The sequence below is a fragment of the Tiliqua scincoides genome, chromosome 2, assembly GCF_035046505.1.
Source record: "Tiliqua scincoides isolate rTilSci1 chromosome 2, rTilSci1.hap2, whole genome shotgun sequence".
Lineage (NCBI taxonomy): Eukaryota > Metazoa > Chordata > Lepidosauria > Squamata > Scincidae > Tiliqua > Tiliqua scincoides.
This window is the reverse complement of record NC_089822.1, coordinates 101753277-101776060: the sequence shown is the minus strand read 5'-3', so window position 1 is coordinate 101776060 and position 22784 is coordinate 101753277. Positions and strand designations below refer to the sequence as shown.

At 43.7% G+C, this 22784-nt stretch overlaps 1 protein-coding gene across 1 annotated transcript; it reads left to right on the top strand.

Annotated features, from left to right (window-relative positions):
* The first annotated feature begins 19717 nt into the window (after positions 1–19717).
* Positions 19718–22385, top strand: TMEM139 (transmembrane protein 139). The gene is made up of 2 exons (XM_066617095.1): positions 19718–19965; positions 21358–22385. Exons 1-2 carry the CDS (start codon positions 19718–19720, stop codon positions 21764–21766), a joined length of 657 nt encoding a protein of 218 aa, XP_066473192.1. The 3' UTR covers positions 21767–22385.
* Positions 22386–22784: the final 399 nt, after the last annotated feature.

The window sequence follows — 22784 nt, the reverse complement described above, 5'->3', positions numbered from 1 at the left end:
TGTGTTTTATTCAAGGGGCGGGTGTTATGACTGTTTCAGTTCATGTGTTGTCAGTTCATGTAAGCTGTGTTGAGTGCATTTCTCCACAGAAAGGCGGATTCCAAATTAACTAAACACACTGAAACTATTAGTCAAGTTAGCCACATGAAATCTGTCATTTGTACATGAACCTTGTAGAATGCGCAGAGAGTGTAATCCTGTAGAAGGGCAGAAGAAACACACACCCGCCTTCCACATGTGTTGCTGGCACTGTGATGTTGGGGTGTGTGTGCAAAGTCCTAGGTAGTAGACTGGCCCAAATCCTAACCAACTTTCCAGCACTGGCATAGCTGTGCCAATGGGGCATGTGTTGCATCCTGCAGTCGGCTGGCAGTCATGGAGGCTTCCTCAAGGTAAGGGAATGATTGTTCCCTTACCTTGGAGCTGCACTGCCCTTAGCTCGGTGCTGGAAAGTTGGTTAAGATTGCGCCCTTAAGTTGCAATCCAATGCATAGGCTTGCTCTGTAAATTCAGGTACATGCTCCCTGGGGCACTTGTTCCCTGGGGCATTTGGTTGCTCCCTGGGGCATTTGGTGGGCCGCTGTGAGATACAGGAAGCTGGACTAGATGGGCCTATGGCCTGATCCAGTGGGGCTGTTCTTATGTTCTTCTGTAGGTACAGAAAGACCAAGTTCAAGACATCTGAACTACAACCCAGTTTGATCATGCTTTCACTGATCATGTGGAAATGTTATTAGGGATAAAGTAGCCCACCTCAGGATACCCTGTATAAGACATTGCTTTCTATGGATGGCACTGGATGTTAGATTGGCAAAAGCATGTCCTCAAATCTCAATTTACGTAGATAAAGCAAATAAATGCAGGGGCATTTGTCTGAGGTAATCAGTGGAGGTAGAAGGGGATAGCTAACCCTTCCTGGACCCACCAATTATCTTCTGAAAGTGTGTCAGAGGTAGTTTTTTCTCTCAGTTAGGCTTATTTCTTGTCTTTGAGCCTAGTTTGTGAGGAAAAAACAGGCCAAACATTGTTGGGGGGGGGGCAGAGACACTGCAGGAGAGAATTGGTGTGAAAATGGGTTAAGCATCTGCCAAGTGACCACTGGTCCTGCCCTGCAAAACATTTTCCTTTGGCTCCACATTTCTCAAGGAAAACACAACATTAGTAAGCAGTGGTGCAGTGGTAAATGTTAAAGCGAAGCAGCTCATCCTTTAGTTGCTTTTCTCTGTAAACTGCTTGTGTGGGATTTGAAAAGTAATATATAAGTATTCTTAGTAAATAATAATAATAGACACCGTCCTCAGCCATGCACCCCATAGCTACGCCCCATTAAGACTTAAAAAAATTGACTTTACATTTCTTCATTAGAGCGTTTTCTTTTCCTTCTACAGTACTTATTTCTGCTTTGGAACTTAGTTTATTTCATTTAAAGATCTTGCTCATTTCATCTCTTGGAGTGGGTTGCAATAGTTTTTAATCAAATGTGTACACATTGAAAAATGGGATTTTAAAATATCCCAGATAAATATAAAAGGTATATTAGGGTGCTTGACTATGTACAAGTACATCAAACTGTGATCAATATGACTTACTTCCACATAAAATTGAATCCTTAATGTAACATAAGCTATATTCTCTGTCTAAGGCGATCTTTGGGAAAGATGATGACCTAAATATTATGTCTTATTGCCCTCGGCAAATTTCTCAGTTTGCCTCTTGCGGAACCTGATGTTTCTTCACAGCTCAGGTTTCAAAGGCTGCGCCTAAGCATTCCTGCTGATGACATCACCACTCCTGCTGTAGGAGAAGTCCCAGAGCTCCACTCCCCTTCTGTTACACTCCCCTTGGTAAGTTACTCTATAATTGTCTAGTTGTGTGTATTTGTATTCTGAGAGTGTGCATATGCCTCATCTGAAGTCACCCATGATGACCTCAGACAAAGTGGTGGCTTCAGGTGGCAACATTTGGGTTCCATTTAAAGCAGCTAAATGGGAGCCAGACAGATGGGGTCCATTGAGCTGGAAAGACCTCATGTTGAAGTCCTGTTGACTCCTGCCATTTGCCTACTTATTTCAGTAGGTTAACACAGAATTTCCATGGTTGTGCCCTATGATAATTAGGGTAAACAAGGGTGCCATTTAATTTTCTCACTTCAGGCAAGTTTGATGTTAGATTTGTGAAGTGTGCTCCTGTGCTCTGTAAACAATAATAATTGGCAGTGGCGGACCTGGGGAGGGGGCAGGGGGGCCAAAGCCCTGGAGATCGTGCTTGCTGTGCCCCCACCTCCGCCCGCTGCTCTGCCCCACCTGTCCATCCAAGCAGTTCCACGGGCAGGCGAGGCTCCGCTCAGCAACAGGCGTGAAACCTTCTGAGGCTTCTTCCACTGTTTGAAGTAATACTTTCGGTTTTTTTGGTAGAAGCCTCAGAAGACTTCTCGTTCACTGCCAAGCATTGCACGAGGATCAGTGAGCCTGATCAGTGATCAGGGGAGGGAGAGCGGCCTGCTGGGTGGGGGGCGACATGCTGCGGACCTGCCCCAGGTCGCAATGAGGGCAGGTCCGCTACTGATAATTGGTAACAATATAGCACTCCATATCTTCACAGCATTGTTAAATGATTAACTCATTCATTAATCAATTGCTTACCGCCCCCCAAAGGTGGTTAATCTGCTTGGCACTGACCGCAGATGATAATCAACAAGACAGAGCACTGCACAGTACAGCAGCGGGACTGATGCAGAATCCCAGCAGGGTGAGTGTTTATGTTTCAGTTACACAGAAGGGTGGCTTGTTGCAAACCTGTTGGCCCAAAAGCAAGTTGCACCATGAAACTGTTGATGCTGCTACATTGATGCTTGGCTGGAGATTTTCCCTTCCCAAATACAGCCAAAGACTTTCAGCTGTCATAGTTCTTGTAGACATTCTTCAAGGACTCAGATGGCAAGAGTTGTGCAGTTTCATCAGACACAAAAGTGTTTGGTGGAAGTATGTTGAAGGAAGTATGTTCCATGCCCTCCCCAATTTTATTCAGTCTGAAGAAGATTTTTAAAGAAAAGTTTCCTTATACTTTGTGATATTTTAGTAGAGCTTAGTACAGTTGTTATCCTACTTTGGTGGTTTTTTTCCTAATAGACCAATGTTACTTATGATCAGAGGTGTTTGTTTCTGGTGAGTAAGGTAGATTTACAGCCTAAGGGCTCAATCCTATCCCATTTTCCAGTGCAGCTGTGCCAATGGAGCCATGCACTGCATCTTGTGGTGGGGCAGCAGTCACAGAAGCCCGCTTAAGGTATGGGAACATTTGTTTCCTTACCTTGGGACTGCATTGCAGCTGCACTTGTGCTGGAAAATTGGATAGGATGGGCCCTAAGTCAGTGGTTCTCAAACTTTTATCACCAGGACCCACTTTTTAGACTGAGAATCTGTCAGGACCCACCAGAAGTGATGTCAAAACCGGAAGTGACATCATCAAGCAGGAAGAGCTTTAACAATCCTAGGTTGCAATCCTACCCACACTTACCCAGGAGTAAGTCCGATTGACTGTCATTGTTAAAAGCATATACACAGTAGCCTGTTCAAAGCTCTGTACCATTTCCCCAAATGCAGTCACATACCATGGCAGCATCAAGTCTAATATATGAAAAATAAAATATTGAAATGAATGGGGACGCACATGAAATTGGCTCATGACCCACCTAGTGGGTCCCAACCCACGGTTTGAGAAACACTGGTCTAAGTCTTACTGAACACAATGGACTTACTTCTGAGTAAGGTAAATAACACCGTTTTCAAACACTTCTACCTATGATTTTTGATTGCGAGTGGTGCTTTCATCCCATAACTGTGAAGTGACTTAAGAATTTCATGGAAGGGAAGAAATAGGATTTGACAATCAAAAATGCAAAGCGACTTTCTGTGATAGCTGCTGGACACAAAAAAATTGCAGTTCTCTCTTGTTCCTAGCCATTCTGAATGTTGCTGTGTGCCATACAAATAATCTGTTAATGACCTATTGATATTGGCCTTGTTATCTATATGGAACATCAATATATAGGGAAGTTAATCACAGAGTACAACAAACAAGGGAAGGTTGACCTCTTTGTAAGATTCCCAGAAGCATTTGCTTGGCTGCCATTGAAAGAATCCAGAAACTAGATCAACCTTGAATTGATTCAGCATGGCAGTTTATATGTTCTTAATAATAATATAATGAAATAGAGTGATTTTGCTACAGTATGATATTACTTGTTTTGCCTGGATGACTGCTTGCACAAAGGGCAAGTACATAGCCTTCAGCTTTTGTCAGATGAATTAGGAAAACAGGTTTTACGTTTCTGTGAAAAACTTGGTGAATCTTTGCAAAGGCCCAAGGGGAATAAAACGAGCAGCAAATATAAAGACACTTTCATGGAATGTGGCAACTGGCTTGCTGTGACGAACGGGGCAATATCCCACCTGTCTGAAATGTTTAAGCCAATCACCTGCCACCCAATAATGGAATGCACAGAACTTGAGTGCAGGCAATTTGAGATGTGCATTCAAGGTTCCACAATTGTGCATTCCATTGAATGCACAATGATGTGCATTCAAGGTGGGGTGGGGGGGGGGGGAAGAGCCAATTAAAATGGAGTTATATGGCACCTTAGGGGGAGGAGGAGTTACAAGTTGGCAGTTAGCTGGAATGGGAGTGAGAGCTGAACTTGACTAGAGCTATGTGGAAGCTGGAGTCAGGGAGGCTCAGTCTCCTGAGGCTCAGGTTAGTCTGTTGCTGTGTATGAGGGCAGGCTAGAGTAGAAATGATTTTTTTAAATGAAGAAAATCATATCCTGTAGTTCAGTCTATCTGGGTAATAAGGCAGACCAAGGAAAAGGTCTGGGAAAGGCAGACCAAGGTTATGCCAGATGCACACCCCTAAAATTGTTGCAGTGCACAATTATAAATGACTGCTTCAGTGGAATAGGAAGTTTAGTGGAACAAAATAAAAGTGAATGCTCTGAATTGTACACTCTGAATTGGTCATTGTCTATCTCGCTTGAGCAGTTAGTTTGTAACTCAAGTCTAAACTGGCTTGGACCCAGTGAGATGCTTTGGTACTAAAACTTATCACATTCTTATTGTTTTGAAAGCTGCATGCTTTTGAGGGAAGGTTATTTTCCTAGGCAAAGCACCTGGTCACAGTACTTCTTTGCCCTGTGAACCCACAGATTAAAATCACTGAAGTCACAACCAATTAGTGATAGTGATAGTGTGCACTATCACAACGCACGCGTCTTGTTATTATGGCTATTATATTGTTTAGGGGAGGGAAACGGCCTCTCTTGATTTTTGTTAAACAAAACATTCACTAAAATTTACATCCACTAAAATTGAATGTTGGGAGAGTTATGACAGACAAAAGAAAATATCTCTTTACTCAGCGTGCAGTTGGTCTGTGGAATTCCCTGCCACAGGATGTGGTGATGGCATTGGGCCTAGACACCTTTAAAAGGGAATTGGACAAATTTCTGGAGGAAAAATCCATCACGGGTTACAAGCCATGATGTGTATGTGTAACCTCCTGATTTTAGAAATGGGTTATGTCAGAATGCCAGATGCAAGGGAGGGCACCGGGATGCAGGTCTCTTGCTGTCTTGTGTGCTCCCTGGGGCATTTGATAGGCCACTGTGAGATACAGGAAGCTGGACTAGATGGGCCTATGGCCTGATCCAGCAGGGCCATTCTTATGTTCTTAAAACAAAACCAAAAAGCATGTCACACTTGCTCGGCCAACTAATTTTGGAAATCCTTGCTTGACAATGTTCTGTTCATCCTGTCACTTCAAAAACAGATGTATTTGCACCTAAACACCACATAGCTACAATACTGTTCAGCATTTTACAAATCTCATTCAGTATTTTTATATACTTCTCAGACTAAAAAAACAGTTATATATTAGCAAAGCTGGTGCTATTAAATTATGGAAGGGGGGGATGCCTAGCCCCCGGAATAAGATTCTTGAGGAAGCACACATCGGGGGGGGGGGGAATGCAAAAGAAGTGTGCACAGCACGTCTTTTAACAATGGCCTTTAAGGCATAATATGCCATTATATGTACCCTGTCTGACGGTTTACTACTATTAGAAATCGGGTCTGATATTCTAGAGATGTCATATGGTTTAATGGTTTGTAAACAATCTCAAGTATAGGATAAGGCAAAATGGAAGGAAAGAAAGAACATTCCAGTATGTGGTAGGTAGGTATCCAGCTGCACCACCAATTGGTCTTACAAACTTACTGAGAAAATCAGTACTGCAACTCTTAAATAGGTACAGGGCCCAGTCCTATCCAACATTCCAGTGCTGATGCAGCCATGCCAATGGGACATGCCCTGCATACTGTGGGGGGGGGCACCATGGGAGGCAGCCACAGAGGCCTCCTTAAGGTATTGGGCTGCATTTGTCAGGGCTGCATTGCTTGACACTTCTAACTGCATTTCTAACACTGCATTGCGGTGTTAGAAAGTTGGGTCGGATTGGGCTCACAGCTGCATATTAACCTATTTCTGCTCAACCCACAGGTGTACTCATTTGATCCCTGCCGCATATATTCAGTGTTGGGCAGAAATGGTTTAAGTGCTGTGAACCTCCACTGTGAACCACTTTTATGCAAGCTTCATTAGATTGAATGGGAGTTGTGCAAATCTTCTGTGCTCTCGTCTAACTCCATAGGAGTTTGCACTACAGACCATTTCATTGAGTTACACCTTAATTAAATACCAATGGAAGATATTCCAATTTCTGGACAATTTATGATCCATCAGTGAGAATCTGTCAGTGATATGGGAGGATGTGGGAGAGGAAAATTCTCTGAAACACAACAGAATGTGCAAAAATTTCTTTCATGCTTCTGGTTTTCTGGACAAGCTGTAAAGTAGTTCACAGAGAGTTGTATAACTGCTGTAGATATATGAGAAACTGCTTGTTTGTAGAACCATGTATCGTATAGTTTTACAAGATGGCCCCTATCCAGGGCACATAATGTTTGTTTCTATGTTCTCTACCAGACACAGAACATTGGTACTGCTTAGGAGTTACATAACAATAGCATGACATTTTACCTTGTTCTTATTCCCTTCTATTGGAGTTTCCTTAAAATGAAGAATTGCACAAAAATAAATTTAAAAAAGCCAGAGAAAGTGAGAAGTGTGACTCATTCTGGTTTTTTGTTTTGGGTTTTATTTTGTTTTTGTTGTTGTTCTGCTTTCTGTATATTATTTGAAGCAAGGACTCCTACATCTCCTGGGGTAGAAATGTACTGCTCCAGGTGAGTGTAAAACAAATCTCACTGCAGAGGAAGGTGTCCAAGAGTCTGGATAAAACTTTTCCCAGAAATTCCACTCTGCAGCTTATTTATGCAATCTCTTAAAATAGAAGCCATGTAGGGGATCCTAAGGACAGTGTATCCTTCACATTCCTGAGCAACTTGCTTCTTAAAATCATTATGAAATATCCTTAAATTAGTGTGGGTAGGTGTTCCCATACCTCATAGTGCCACTTCACCAAAAGGAATGGATAGTTTGTATAATGCAGGGATGTCCTCGAGTCACTAAGCCCAAGTCGTAAGTCGGGTCCTGAGTCAGCAACCCCACAATTCATCTTGAGTTCTGAGTCATAGCATGCAGCCATCATGACTCAACCTGTGAAAAATTTAGTCTTTCAAGTTGAGTCACGAGTCATTTTGTGAAACGAGTCAAGTCGCTAGTCAAGGGCTTTTCTGAGCACGATTGTGTTCCAGAGGCAAAAGAGCTCCTCCCTTTTGTTCTGGCTGCCCCCACCTTTTGGTCCCTTCCCCCAGTTTCGTGCAGCAAAACAAAAAAACAGCTCAAGCCTTTCATCTCCCCTCAGCCCCCCCAGGCCCCTCCTCCTGCAACTGCCTCCTGCCCACCACATCAGCTGCCATGCCATCCTTCAGAATGCATGCCTGTTTCTGGATTGCCCCTGAGGTCTTTGAGGTGGTACAAAAGTGGCAAAAAAAGTAAGCTGGAACACACACACACACACAAACGAGATAGGGACTCATGGTAGGACTTGAATCAATTTTAGTTCAGACTCGTTTTTTAGAGTCAATGACCCTATCACGAGTCATGTCGGAGTCAGTGATGTCTGGCTCAGGTTGACACGAGTTGTCCAAAAATGTGTGTTTGGGTGACTTGAATGAGTTCCCATCCCTGGTATAATGTCCAGGCTTCCTTACCCAGTAAAAAATTGGAATGAGCAAGAGACAAAAGGGAGAATACCACATATAAGAGAACCTGAATTTTTAGCTTCTGGCATTGCAGCATAACTAGAGGCCCAATCCTATCAAACTCCAGTGCCAATGCAGGTGCAATGCAACCCCAAAGTAAAGAAACAAACATTCCCTTACCTTGAGGAGGCCGCCATGTCTGCCCCCCCCCAGTAGGATGCAGCTGATGACCCATTTGCAATGGCTGCATCAGCACTTAGAAGGTTGAATAGGATTGACACTAAGGCACTAACCTTTTTGCTGAGTCACGGCAACCTAAAGCATATCTTATTCTACACCATTTCAGATATGAAACTCTTACAGCACAATCCTATGCATGTCTATCCAGATGTAAGTACCATTGTGTTCAATGTGGCTTACTCCCAGGAATGTGTGCACAGGATTGCAATCTTAGGTACTCAGGGACACTATCTGAACATCTCCACATTCATGATGTAAATGCAATGTCAAGCAACGGGAGCAGCAGACTTGGGGTGCTCCTTCATCCTAAGTCTGCTACTACCTCCCTCCAGCTCACCGTGAATGGAGCTGCATTGATATACTTCCCCACCACTCACTTTGCTCTTCCTCATGAGATGAGTGAAGCAGACTGTTGCTGACTGCATGTTTTTCCAGGCACAGGCAGTGGAAATCCACTTCCCATACCACACACCTCACTCTTCCTTGCTTGGTCTCTTTAAACTTAAAGAGACTACACAAGGGAGGAGGGAGGTATGTGGGTAGGGAAGTAGCAACTTAGGTACCTCACTCCCTCTTTGTGGTTCCTTTAAATACATCAGAAAGTGTGGGTACCCTGGAAGTTCCCATCATGACTTGCACTTCCTGTTTTGTTGAAAAGTATCTTGTGGGATGAAGCAAGATTGCTTTTTTGAAGTATCTTGTGGGAAGAAGCAAGTTGTGTTTTTTTGTTTGAGGTTGTTTCTGGATTTTTCATGTGGGGATGACGACGAAAGCATGTGTGAGTATGGCAGGTCAGGGGCAGTATCAGGCAGCAGATCCAGTTCGGCCACCAGTGTATTCCCACCCCCACCCCCCAGCTGAATTATCTTCTCTACTTGTTCTTTGCTGTTTTTGGTTCCTCTGTAGTAACCTCCTGTATGGTAGTTTCTGAAGCAGGTGTGTTTGTCAGTGGATCATAACAGTTTTAGGACAATGTAAGAGTGCTTACATATTGGTTCTAATGGTTCTACTTGATACAGAATAACTGCTACTCAAACACATTCCACAACACTGGCTGCCTGAGTAGTGGGTAGATAGAAGATAGGAAGGAAAGCAGTGTATTGGTGTTTGAGCCCCTTTCAGGTTGCCAGAGATAATGGATGTGCATGTGGGGTGTTTGGTGTTTGGTAATGTGGCCTGTTCTCCTCATTTTAAGAGATTCTCATGCATGAAGTTACTCATTCAAGGGGCTGTCTCCAGATGTTCTAATGAGTGTGCATAAGTTAAAAGTGTGTCCTGGTACCCTTCGCATCATGTTTATCATCCTCAGACTGAATAGGTGAAAGGGGCTTTTGGATTACACAACTTGGAAGTAATCAACTTAGAGCCCAATTCTATGCATGTCTACTCAGAAGTAAGTCTCATTATAGTCAGTGGGGCTTACTCCTAGGTAAGTGTGGGTTGGATTGCAGCCTTAGAGTCAAACTAGACATGCACTTAAGCATTTCATTCAACTTCTAACCAGATAAAAGTACTCCTTTTTCATAAAGTACAGCTGGCCAAATCCTGACCCTTTCTTCCCCACAAATAACAGACTCCCTCCCCAAGTAGCTATTTGCCCCCAAGCAGTTATTTTAGTATCTGATATCTGATTTGTTGACCCATGATTTTCACACAAAGCTCTTTAGAGCCTTTTTGCCCTGCCTGCCACAATATGCCTCAGACACATTTTTGCCATGGTAAGATATTCCTGCGGGTCCCTTCTCATCATTAATGCACAATGCATTCCTTTTGTATGAGGGTTGCCATCTCTGACTGATGCTATTCCTGGAAACTTTCTCTTCCACATGACGAAATGGCATTAAACCAGGGACACCCTATTAAAATCTCCAGGATTTTTTTCAGTAGTCACTTGAAGATCAGTGCTGATTCCTGGAGACTCCAGGCCAAATCTGGACAACCTTAGTTGTACATGATAGTGGTTCTTCTGGAAAATGGTCATGCACCAGGAGAGACTTACTGTGGGTAGAAGAGGATTGCTCTGCTACTGTTTCCTCCTCAAATAAATTAAAACTAAACAAAAGGTTCACAAAATGGAAGGGAATTACTGAAGAGAAATTTAACCTTTGCTACACTTGGCAGTATGAATGTTTTTATGCTTCATGTAGTGCAAAACCTCCCCAAAACATTTTTAAAATACTCAAACTTTTTTTAAGTGCAAAATGGCATGGAATCAGGAAGTCTGCATCCCTGTTCATAACTTAAGACACAGACAATATAGTATAATGTCTGTGACATTAACAACACCATACGATACAAAGCGATCATAAAAGCAATGAAAGTGCTACGTGTGAAATAATCATATTTTCCTTGTTTGAAAACATTGGGGTCATCTTTCTTTAAAAAGTACAATGGAAGGGCAGCTTGCTATTGTTTTTTTTGAGGGCAAAAAAAGATCACATTTTTTAGAGCTGTGGGAGTGGTTTGGAAGAGATCTCACTGCACTCAGGACAAATGTACTTTCCTTTCTCCAGGGTTAAATTTTTAAAATAATTAATTCTGCAGGTTTGCAGCCCAAGTGGACTGTGGATGGCAGCGAGCATCTCACCAAGACATATTCTCTTCTCCTTCTAAAGCCCAACCTTTTTTTCCTTATTGGTGATATTTTATTAGTATGTAAGTATGTAATTAGTATGATTATTAGTATGATTTATTAGTATGTAATTAGTATGATTATTATTAGTTATTATTAACAGTGTTTATGGTCCTGAACCAATAAGGCTAGGAACCGACAAATGTTTTTTTTCAGAAAGTTAAAGGCACTTTGAAAAAGTTGTTTACAGTCTTACCACCTTTGCTCCTCATAAACAGGTTTTGCAAATGTTTGTATTATTTCAAAAATATGCAAATAGTGTTTGACCAAAGTTGACAGTGGGAGAAAAGACATTATGTGTCTTTACCATGAAAAGTAATGTCACTCTCTCAAACCACTTTCAAAAATCTTTAAACTATTGTCTCTCAAGCAGCTGGAAAATATATTCCACTTTCCTCACTGTGACTCAGCAGGTCATGCAAGAGGAGGAACAAACAGAAAGGCAGAAGAGGGTTAATGTTTTTGGAACTACCATAATGAGGATTCCAATCAGAGGCCTAGTTCTCCTTTAGGTGATATCCATGTCTGAGCTGTATCAGTCGCATAGGGGCTTACAGGCTTGCATACTTGTCCATATCAAAAACCCCAACACAAAACCTTGTGCATAAAAAAGGCTTGTCTAGAGCCCATTTGCCTGTTTAGTTTCTACATGCAGTGAATGTTTTACTGATGGAGCTTTCAGCCATGTGAACCCCTCACCTACCATCTGAAGTGGTACTGGTCAAATACAGGTATAGTGCCTTAAGGAGAAAAACTAGGCCAGAGAGAACAAAAGCAGGTGCTGATGTAGGCACTCCATATATGGTAACTTGGGTTCACAAGATTATATGTACGTCTTGAGCAGCTCAGAAGGAGGAAGTTTGTGACTGGTCACTGACTAGCATGTCAAGGAATCTGTGGCATGAGTCAAGGGCAATACTACAGGGAGCCAAGCAGTTCCTTGAGAGATATTATTCATAAACATAGGCAAATAAAATAGCAGCCTAGGTCGGTGATGACGTGGAAAATTAATGGGTGACATGGAAGAGAAGAAAGCCGAGGGCTGCCAGAGACACAAAGTTGCAAACCATAGATATAGGAACAGAGACACTTGTGTGCAATTTATTATCCTTAAGCTAAGGTTACCAACATGAGTTTAGCAATAGATGGGTGCTAGTAATAATACGAGCTTGGCAGCACTCGTACTTGGCAGCACTGATATATTTGAATGCACTTTACGTGTGTTAGTCACCCTCAGTAATCCTTATAACAGTTCTCTAAGATAGGCTAGCATTATTATGCCCATGTTGGAGATGGAGTGAGGGGTTGAGGCCGAAAATATGGTTGTTTGCCCAAGGGCACAATCCAAACTGTGCCTTGGGCCAGCGCAAGTCCGTTTCGCCAGCCAGGAGAGCCTGTAAGGCATGTTCGCACCTCCTCGAGTGTCAGCTGAGCTGGCACAGGGACGTGCACCTATCCACAGAGGCTGAATCCAGCCTCCATGCCATCTTGAAAGAGGAGTCTTGCATCAGCCGAGCTTGATTGATGCAAGGTTCTGGGGAGGGTGGGTAGGAGGTGGAAAGGAGGCGTTCCAGGGCAGGTGGAGGGCGGTCCTGGGGTTGGGTGGGTGGAGAGTGGGAGGTGGGGCTGGGACCCGGCAGATATGCCGGATCCTAGCCCCCGTTCCTGAGCGGCACAGAGCAACTGCAAGCCACTTTGTTCTCCTTTGACTTATGCCACCTCTTGTGGTGGCACAAGTCTGAGGAAATCCATTGGGGCTGCAATGGCTTACCCAAGGTTAAGGGGAAGAGTTTCTAAGCCACTTCAGGCCCCAATCTTGCCCTGGATACAGCGCAAGCCTCCTGGCCTGTCTGTTCCAGTACAAGATAGGATTGCACTGCACAGCTTCTTAGGTGAGTTCATGGCTTAGGTCACTGTTGACTTTCTGGCTTTCACTTTTAGCCATTACACCACACTAGAGATTCTTAACCAGGGGTATCCATACCCATTGGACGTTATGGGAACCAAATGATGGAGGCATGGGTCTTGATCGCTGGAGAATTTAAAAAAAATACTTAGCTTATTAACTATCACGATTATCAATAATTGAATATGTCAACAAATAAAGATATTATACTTCAGAGGAATGGTGGGGAAGAATCAGCAAAGGGAACATTTGTACGAGTGAAGTGTTGAAGCAATCAGCCTCCTGTTAAAGGACACATGCTAAGGGAAGGAGGACAGCACACTGCTATGAAAAGATGTTAAAGTTTACTCATTTGATTTGTCTCCTTTGCAGGTGTTCCATGTGCATGTATGACCAAGCTCAAATGATGCAGATGTGCCTGTCTTTGATTCCCACATTCTCAGGTGAATTTCTCATTGTTCATATTTTCTGGTGCTGAAGGTGCTCTGGACCATAGTGCTCATTTGTCCTCTGGCACCAGGTAACACTAACCCAAATTTATTTGCTTAACAGAGCTACCTTTGACACATAATGCATCATGTGTCCCTGAACATCATCTGAAGTGAAACTTGAGGTAAACATTGACATTCTTCCTTGGGCAAGATGTCTGAGAAATGTTGAAGATGGGGGAAAAAAGAATGGTTTTGATAGATCTAGCAAAATTTGTCAGGCTTGTACCAGTCATCCCCTCTCACCTTCCCCTCAGCTGGTTTTCTCCACCAAGTGTTCCAGATCTGCGTTTCTGTCACAAACACAGATCTGGAAACCTGGCTGAGGAGGTGGAAATTGGGACAGTAATTTCAGGGAGGTAGGTAGGTAGTGGATTGAGAAAGTGTTAAGCACTCGTTTCTGCCACTTCTCCATTGCAACCCATTCCTCTTCCAGAGCCACTTTGTAGAAGAAAGAAACAGTAGTCAAGGCTTCATGACAAAAGCAAACTAGAGGAGAAACATATAGTTCTGCCTGTAGTAAAGTTGTGATGCAGAGGTCCTCTTACCTCAGCACGGGATTCCTGTTGGGCATTTGGAGGGGGTGATGAAACCCTCCATTCAGAGACTAAAGTTGATAAGATGTTGGACTAGAAGTGCCAGCCATCCTATTTCTCCAAAAGTGGTATTTTGAAACAAATTTCCCCTAAAGACAAATTTTGAGACAGATTTGGAGGTTCTGGCTTAGGAGAAAATGTTTGAGGAATTTTGAGGGAAGCAAAAGGGCTTTTTGACCACACCTACATCCTGGCAACCTGGGTTTGCAGCTTGTACTTTTTCAACATAGGATTCCTGACTTTTGTGGCTTTCTGAAAAGCAGGGAGCAGGGCATTGGGTTGTGAAGTGGATGTGGTGGCATCACTAAATTGAGGATAGGGCTTCCCCATGTGAAGATGTACCTGACTTCCTGGGACTTTTCTAGCAGCGTTCCTGATTGACACTTATACCATGACACAGGGACTGTGTCCAGGGCAGGCTTGTGATTTCCTGGTGTCTTAGGCAATGCACCAAATGCCACCTCTCCTACCCAAAAGAAGTGTTGAGGATTGCAGAGCTGTTCCCACATTTCCTCCTCTGTTGCTCTGTTTCTTTCCAGATTTAGAAAGGAAGAGGAGCAGCTGGGGAGGCATGTGCCCCCTGACAATCCATTGCCTCAGTTAGCTTCGTGAATAGGCCAGCACTGAGTGTGGCATGTTCTCATTTCCTTTGCCAAACACATGAGTAAACCACAGGAGACTGTGGCTGCTGAAGTAGTAACTGCCTTGATCCCATTAACAATGACACCCCCTGAATGAGAACAAAAGTTATTAATAATCATCTACACAGCAATAGTTTTCTGGTTAGATTGAGTATATTCTGTAGGTCACTCTTTGGGATTCTCAGCCAATGGCTCAGTGTGGAAACTGAAGGTAGAATGCTTGAAAACCACTACACAGCATTCATTCATCTTTCCAGTGCAGTGCCTAGAAATGGCCCAGTCTTAGAAGCTACTTTGGTGAATTAGCTCTGGTTTTTGAGTAAAATGTCAGTAGCTCTTTACACGCTTGTCAAGGTTTCAACTAAACAGCTGCGATTTTACAGGGATATTCAGTATCTGTTCTTTTTCTGTGCTAATTACCAGACAGTTTTCTTAAATCAGACACTCTATCCCATCCCTCGTGGTAGTGGGGGAGGGTGAGTGTATTGGCATGAGAGTAGCTTTGTCTACAATACTAAAACGGCGGGTAATAAAAAAATCTAGTCTCTGGCAGCCAATCTAAGTAGGAAGAACGCATAGTTTTTTTCTTATAGAACTCATAAAAAGTTTTATGAACAGCTCATGTGATTTAGGGCTGGGCTAATGGCCCCACCCTGTGGAAGGAGGTGATAATGAAAGCCCTCTACAGGGGAAAAGAGAGAGAGAGAGAACTTAGCCTGGATAGATGAAGAAGAGCAAGAGAGAGGCAGATTGCGCACACACATTCATGTGCACTGTCTGTTTTCTCAGCTAGCTTCTTGCTCCCTTGAGGCGGCCTAACTGGGAGAGTAAAAGAGAAAAGAGAAAAGGGAAGAGAATTCCTAAAAGGAGAAAGAAAAAGTCACGGTGGAAAAATTTGGTGGCTCTGTAATTTTCCGTTCCTCTACATTTTTAACTTCCTTCTTGGATATTTGTTTGTGACCTGAAAAGGCAACAACAGTAAGGGTGAGAAGCTTTTCGTGTTTCTTTGCCTGGTGGAAACTGTAGTCAAGAAGCGTACCGGCAGTTACCTGGGGATGACAGCAGTACTGAAGAGCTCATGGCTGGGGCTCATGTAGAACGTTCATTTCTGGTAAGTTCACGTGGCTTATGTACAGAGTGCTTGGCCAAAAGGGGGCTGCTGCTCAGGGAGGCAGAGGGAGATGTTGCACGTGTGAGTGTTACAACTGAGTGTGCTAGCAAGAAAACGTATGAAGTGTGTTTGCAGGAGGGTCTCTCTCCCTCTCTCTCTGTGTATGTGTCCATGAATGCATATGAAATAACTTGTATTAGCTTCAGAACAATTGCCACATGGGGAGTCTGTTCAATTGCAGAATCCTTTAAAAGCAATGCTTCTCCCGTAGTATACCTTCCCCCCCCCTCGGTGAGAAGTCAGCTGATGCTCTGAATAATGAAGAGATCTGGTTAGTAGTTAAAAAAAGAGTGTCACTCATTAAATGCAAGTTCTTAATTACTTCAGCAGCGTTCAGGGATTGTGACTTAAAACTAGTGACTTCCATTTGTTGCTCTTAGATGTTGCATCCATTGCTAGCACTCTTGTAAGTTATCATAAAATCATGCAATACTTTCTGAGCTTTTTTTAAACATTCCATCATCTTCAGTCACGAGAAGCTGAGCTGTAACATATTTAGCTTGTAGATGTGAGAGCAATCTTGACTCATAAATGTAATGTATTATAAAGGTCAACAAAGGCGTTATCTGCTTGTTAAAGCTCCATTTTAAAAATCCACTCTTTTGAAATGATTCCCAAGTTACAACATGCTTTTTTATGACAAAGTAAAGACTACTCCTACATAGCTGTTGCACTGGGAAGAAGTGTACATGCGGCCAGAGGTGCTTTGCTTTCTTATAGCCAATAATAATAAGGCTTGTCTGAAGAGGCAAGCCAGTTTTAAACAGAAAAGTGACTTGCCTGTTCTGCAAGGTGATACACAACTGGAAAAAACTTTCAGATCACTTCCAACTGCATGCATCCATTCCTCCACCCACGCCACAGCTGTCTAGGATTGTAGCCAAGGTTCAGTGCCTGTGCAAGGGTGTTGCACCAAATGTGTGCCATATATATTTGGACATAAATGAATCATGCTAGTCTGTGTGTGGTGGAGGAGGGGAAGTGTAGCAACTTAGCAACAGATAATTGGCTCACACTGCCATGTAACTCCTACCACCATTCCTCTTCTCTTCCTTCTCCTCCACCTCTCAGTTGCGGTTTCATAAGTATCTTCTCTGACTCTGCACAGTGGAATTTTCTGGCATTTTTTGCTGTCATCAGAGATCTATGCTCCAGCATGCACAGTGCTTTTGGAAGCCACAGGAAATAAGAGTCTGGTAACAGAGCTATTATTATTGCAAAATAAAGAACAAGAACAGAACTTCCTCCATCTGGAAATTCCCTTGTGGGTTAAAAAAAGGAGCAGCATTCACAAGGCATAAGAGTTACAAGCTTTCCCAGAGCACATGTTTGTGGACTCCTTGACAGTAGTTTAGCAGGGACTGTGCTGCTGCTTTCAGACAGTAGAGGGCCCAGATGCTCCATACCTTCAGCTTCTTAAACATGGTGTACTCTCTGTACACATGCATGCACACACACACACAAAGTCTGAGGTAGCTTAGGATGAAAGAGTGTGACTAACCTCAAGTGAGCATAATGGTGCAGCAAGGATTTGAATGTGGCTGTCCCCCAGGCCATCTCTGAATGTTGTATAGTACCTCAGACCTGGGAACTATACCACACTGGGTTGATTATACCATCCCATGAGATTAAGTAGATTGTGCGTGCAACATGAACACACTTCTTGCCCTCCTCTTGCATCTAGGCCAGTTTTACATGTAGAAGATTGGTGTGGATAAAATTTGTCACCCCACACCTGATTCAGCAAAGTTGTCCGTACACTAGGGCAGAGGTTCTCAAACTTCTCGGGAGTAAAACTCCCAAGGTAAGTTTGTGTGGGGGCAGGGAAAAGTCAGTGATGCAATCCCCAGGATCACACCAATGCAGGGTCAGGGGGCCTTTGCCTTACCTGCTGCTAGGTCATAATCACAACCTGGAAGTGGATCGCGATTGCTATTTGCACTTTCTACTAGCCTTTCGGAGCCCTGCAGAGGGCTCTGGGGGCTCCCAGCAACAAGTAAGGTAGGTTTTTTTTTTTTAAAAAAAAAAAAGCCCCCCTGCCCCTGCAGTGGCGCAATCCTAGGGTCATGCCGCTGCCTTCCTCTCCCCCCTTTAAAATGTCAGAGGCTGCGATCCTCAGGCTGGGGCATCATAATGCCCCAGTTTGAGAACCGCTGCATTAGGGGACAACCAGGATGTGCACATGTTGTGAGTACTTCTTTCCTTAATTGAGCAGGGCCAGTTGAGATGGTAAAGTAACATGCAAGCTGGCTCTCTAGAAAGCATTCCACTTGGAGTTTGTTAGCAAGCAGAGTGGAGGCCCAATTCTATCCAAATTTCTGGTGCCGATGCAGCTGCAATGCAGCCCCAAAGTAAAGGAACAGCCATTTCCTTACCTTGAGGGGGCCTCCATCATTGCATCCCCACCATAGAATGCAGCACATGCCCCCTTGGCATGGCTGCATCAGTGCCGCAAAGTTGGATGAGATTGGGTTTTAAGTCACATAGCTTTTTGGCCTGTGTTGCCCCTTCCTAATCTTATGGCAGGTTGCAATAAGATGTTACATATGCCTCTGGCATAATAATAATAATAATAATAATAATAATAATAATAATAATAATAATAATAATAATTAATAATAATAAAACTTTATTTTTTATCCCGCCCTTCTCCCTAACAGGACCCAGGGCGGCTAACAACATATTAAAAAACAGATTTTAAAAACATTAATACATAGCAGATAAAAACATTTAAAAACACATTACAGAGGACATAAAAACAGTAGTCAGATTAAAAGACAGAATAAAAGAGCAAGTCACCGAGGAATCAAGCCTGTAACAAACTAAAAGATGTATAAAAATGTTAAGAAGGCCAGAAATCAGAAGGCTTGTTTAAACAACAGTGTTTTCAGGCCTCGCCGAAAACTCTCAAGAGAGGGAGCCATTCTCAAATCAAGGGGAAGGGAGTTCCATAATGTTGGTGCCACTACCGAGAAGGCCCTATTTCTTGCAGCCGCCCCCCGGACCTCCTGGCATGTGGTTGCTTGTGCCAACTGTCAGTTTAGTGCTGTCCAAAATGCCCCTTCAGTTTTACAATTGGCGCGTAGTAGTCTAGTCATAACAAACAAAAGACCTTACAGTTTTTGCAAAGGCTGCCTGACATCCAAGGCAGCTTCAATGCAATCCCCTGGAGAGCAGCTGGAGGTGCCTCTAGGCTGGGTTTAGGTAGAGGTACTGCCTACATAAACTGGCGCCTCTTTGTGGGTGGTGAAGAAAGTGTTGCAAGACTTCTCCCCCACAGCCATGTTTTACCATTTCAATAGCATTTTTACAATTGCTGTTTGTTATTAATACTGTACTATATCACTTCTCAGCAAAAAACAGTTCTCACAGCAAAAGTAAAAGAAAATGGCTCGCTGTCTCAAAGGGGGCTCACTATCTTTAGAAGACACATTCTAGTTTTTAAAATCTGTTCTATTTTGAGCAGGTTGTGTTCTCTCTCCCCTCCCCTTCCACACAAACAAACAGCTGTTTCAAAAACCGAATAAACAGGTCTTCTCTATTACTTCAATGTGGTTTTATATATATCAAGCTCCCCATGCTGGATCAGGACTAGTGTTTTAATAGTGCTAATTGGGGGAAGTCACTGCCGTTTGTCTTCAGGAATCATCGTCTGTACACAGCCTGTGCCCCCTCATGTCATTAGGTGCATGCTTGCACATGTCGGGGCATCTTTCATGTGTCACTGCATTTGTGTCATTAGATTTCATCTCTTTGACAGATGTCCACTCTCCCAGCTGCCCAGCCTTTTCCTGTCGCCTGCCATTGTTACCATTCATATTGCCATGTTGTCAGAGTCACACTGGAGAAGCCTCCGCCAAACCTTATTGGTGCTCTTCGCCTCCATGCTTCTCATTGGAGTGACCATGCTGGCCATATCCTCTGAAATCAACCCTGTAGGATTTTTCTTCCTCACAGTGGGGGGCGTGTGCTTAGTTGGTTACCTCATTAGTGTAGCCGCAGAGCATTGGCTGAAGCGTCACAATCCAACGGATGAAAACAGTGCAGCCCCCAGGAGACACACTGAGGCAGGGTGAGCAACTGAATCATTATTCCTTTTTCTTTCACGTATCTTACCCTTGAGCCATAGGCACTATAAGAGCTGGTCTGCACAAACAGCAATATGTACGAGAGGTTCTGAGACAAACATTGTTATGTCAGACCAAGGTCTTTCTTATCCAGTATTTTTCAGAAGAGGTCAGCCAGTACTTCTGAAAGGTGTGTGCAGGACATGACAGCAATAGCCCTCTCCTATTGTTTGTCTCCCATTGTCTGATAATTGGAGATATACTGCTTCTGAACATGCAGGTTCTGTATAGCTGTCATGGCTGATAAACACAACTAAGCACAGTCAGACTAGTTGTACTAAGGGCATTCTTTCTTAGGGTGCAAGAGGTCCTGGGTTCAAATCCCAGACAAACCCTTGTTGAGCTGCTGGCTGGGGGCAAAGAGATTTTTTAAGGCGGGATTGCTGCTTAATGGTACAGCACAGACACTGCATACAGAAGGTCCCAGGTTCAATCCCTGGCATCTCCTGGTAAGGCAGAAGAAAATTCTTGTCTGAAGGTCCAATCCTATTCAACTTTTCAACACAATGCAGCCACAATGTAAGGGAACATCCGTTCTTTGAACAGTATTTAAACAGTTCTTTGAACATCTGTTCATACTTTGAGGAGGCCTCTGTGACTGCCTGCCCACCACAGGATGCAGTGCATGCCCCACTGGCACTGCTGCATTGGCACTGGAAAATTGGATAGGATTGGGCCCTGAATCTTTAGATTGCCACTGCCAGCCAGTGTTGACAATACTGAACTAAATGGACCAATGCTCTGACTCCATATAATGCAGCTTCCAATGCTTCCCTCATACACAGCAATTCCCTGCCTCCTGATCTAGTTGGAGGCAACCCAGTGGCATCACTAGGCTGGGGCAGACCACCCCCAGGTGCAAGGCTCAAGAGAGCGTGTCACCACACCGTCCGAGCCTCCTCTGGTGATCTTCAGGCCCAGCTGCCACATGCTTTAGCCGTGGATTGTGTTTTCACCATGTGGTTAATTGTGCTGTGCCATCCATGCAGTGCACTGGATGCCCCTGTGTAAGTGGCATCCAGCTGCTGTGTTGGACCAAATAGAAGAGAACCAGATTCCAGTTAATATCTGTTTTATATCAGTGGTAGTTCCAACTCGGCTGAAATAAGCAGGTCTTCAGCTGGGGCAGAATTCAGCAGCAGCACCAGCAAGAGGGAGTGAGCTGAACAATTGATTGAAATTGTGGGGACCAGCAGACAAAGAGGACCTGATAAACCATTGCCTGAATATGGTTGATGTGATGCCTTGTCCGTTGCTTACAGATATCCCTTCCCCACTGAAACATAGGGCTATTATGGTAATTTGTCCTAACCGATATTCCCATCTTTTATTTGCAGAGACAATGAAGCATATGAAGCACCATCCTATGATGAGGTGGCAGCAACTGGCTATTTCCCATCACCAACAATCTGGACCATCAACTCTAGTCCAGCAACTTCCCCAGGGGAGCCCCCTCCATACAGTGTGGTTATTGAGCCACTTGCTCATGCAGAGACTGTGGTGGAGGCATTCAGTGTCTCAGTGGCACCCGGCACCCGGCGTGCCTCTGAGGCAGATGTGCAGTCAAGGCTACGCCTTAGAGTGGTGGTACCCCCGAGACTGCAGCGGTTTGTCTCAGACACCCATGAACTCAAAGGTACTGAAGAGCGCCACGAGCGGCTAGAGCCACTCACTCCACCTCCTGCTTATGAAAATGTGATTGCTGAGGAGTTCTTTGAAGAAGAATTCGAGCCCACAAGACTATGACTGACAAGGCTGGGAACCAACAAGAGTGGCGCAGTGACTGTCACATGCCACTTCTTTCAGACTCAATACGGTCTTGATGTTGCAGGTCACGTTTCACCCAAAACGAGCTTGGGCAATCATGCAGGGTTTTAGCCTGCTGCAGGTCTCTCCCTTTTTAAAAATGCACCTATATACATACATGTCTCATGCATGTGGTAAAGGTGCATAGGTTGCTTCGAGACGGATAGGTTGCTTCGAGACTGGAAGCACTGATGGAACAGAAGAGACAAAAAGCGATTAGAAGTTGTCTTACCCTTTGCCAACTCTACTTAAAATATGTCATGCAACATTTTATGTGTTTTTCACCAGGCATGTGAGTTCAAACAAAAAAATATAAATAAATAAAGGGTGGGCAGCTGGTTGCCTCCCTTGTTTCAGTTGGTTATGAGATGATTCTAACACTGCTTGAGGATATTCACCCTAATACTGGCCCAATGTTATGCTTCTAATATTTTGAGATATTTGGCCATTTTCTTAAGTTCTGCTGCAGCAATTGCCTTTTAAGCCAGACCAAAAAAGAAAGATGGATTAGAACTGGCTAGACAGGATACTTTGCTCAGAAATGCACTTCTGTTCTCTGAAGGGACCTCTTGGTTGGGGGAGGCACTAATATAGGCAACCAATTTTGCTCATTAAGATTATCAGCACAGTTTCAGCATGTATGCTGATGTGCAGTCAAGGGACTACACAAGTAAAGCTTGCCCATTCTCTTCTGTGGGAATGGAAGTGCTCTGTGTGAATCATGAAACTGCATGTGAAACATTGCCTCTTGGGAAAGAGAATTAAGCAGCCCACTCTTGAATAGAGCTCCAAAAGGGGACCGCCCCACCTCAAGACTTCGGTCTTTTGGATTGAGTCAATAATAACACATGTCGTCCAATATTTCACAGATGAAATTACACACTTGTGAATGTCACTCACCCCTATTCTTGCACACCAAGGATCAGGGCCTGGGAATCAAACTAGATCCATGTACAAT

Bases quoted from the DNA above. Each gene is read 5' to 3' on its own strand.
- TMEM139 (XM_066617095.1), top strand. From the start codon at position 19,718: ATGTTGTCAGAGTCACACTGGAGAAGCCTCCGCCAAACCTTATTGGTG. The intron at 19,966-21,357 runs GTGAGCAACTGA...TTTTATTTGCAG, and splicing joins AGGAGACACACTGAGGCAGG to AGACAATGAAGCATATGAAG.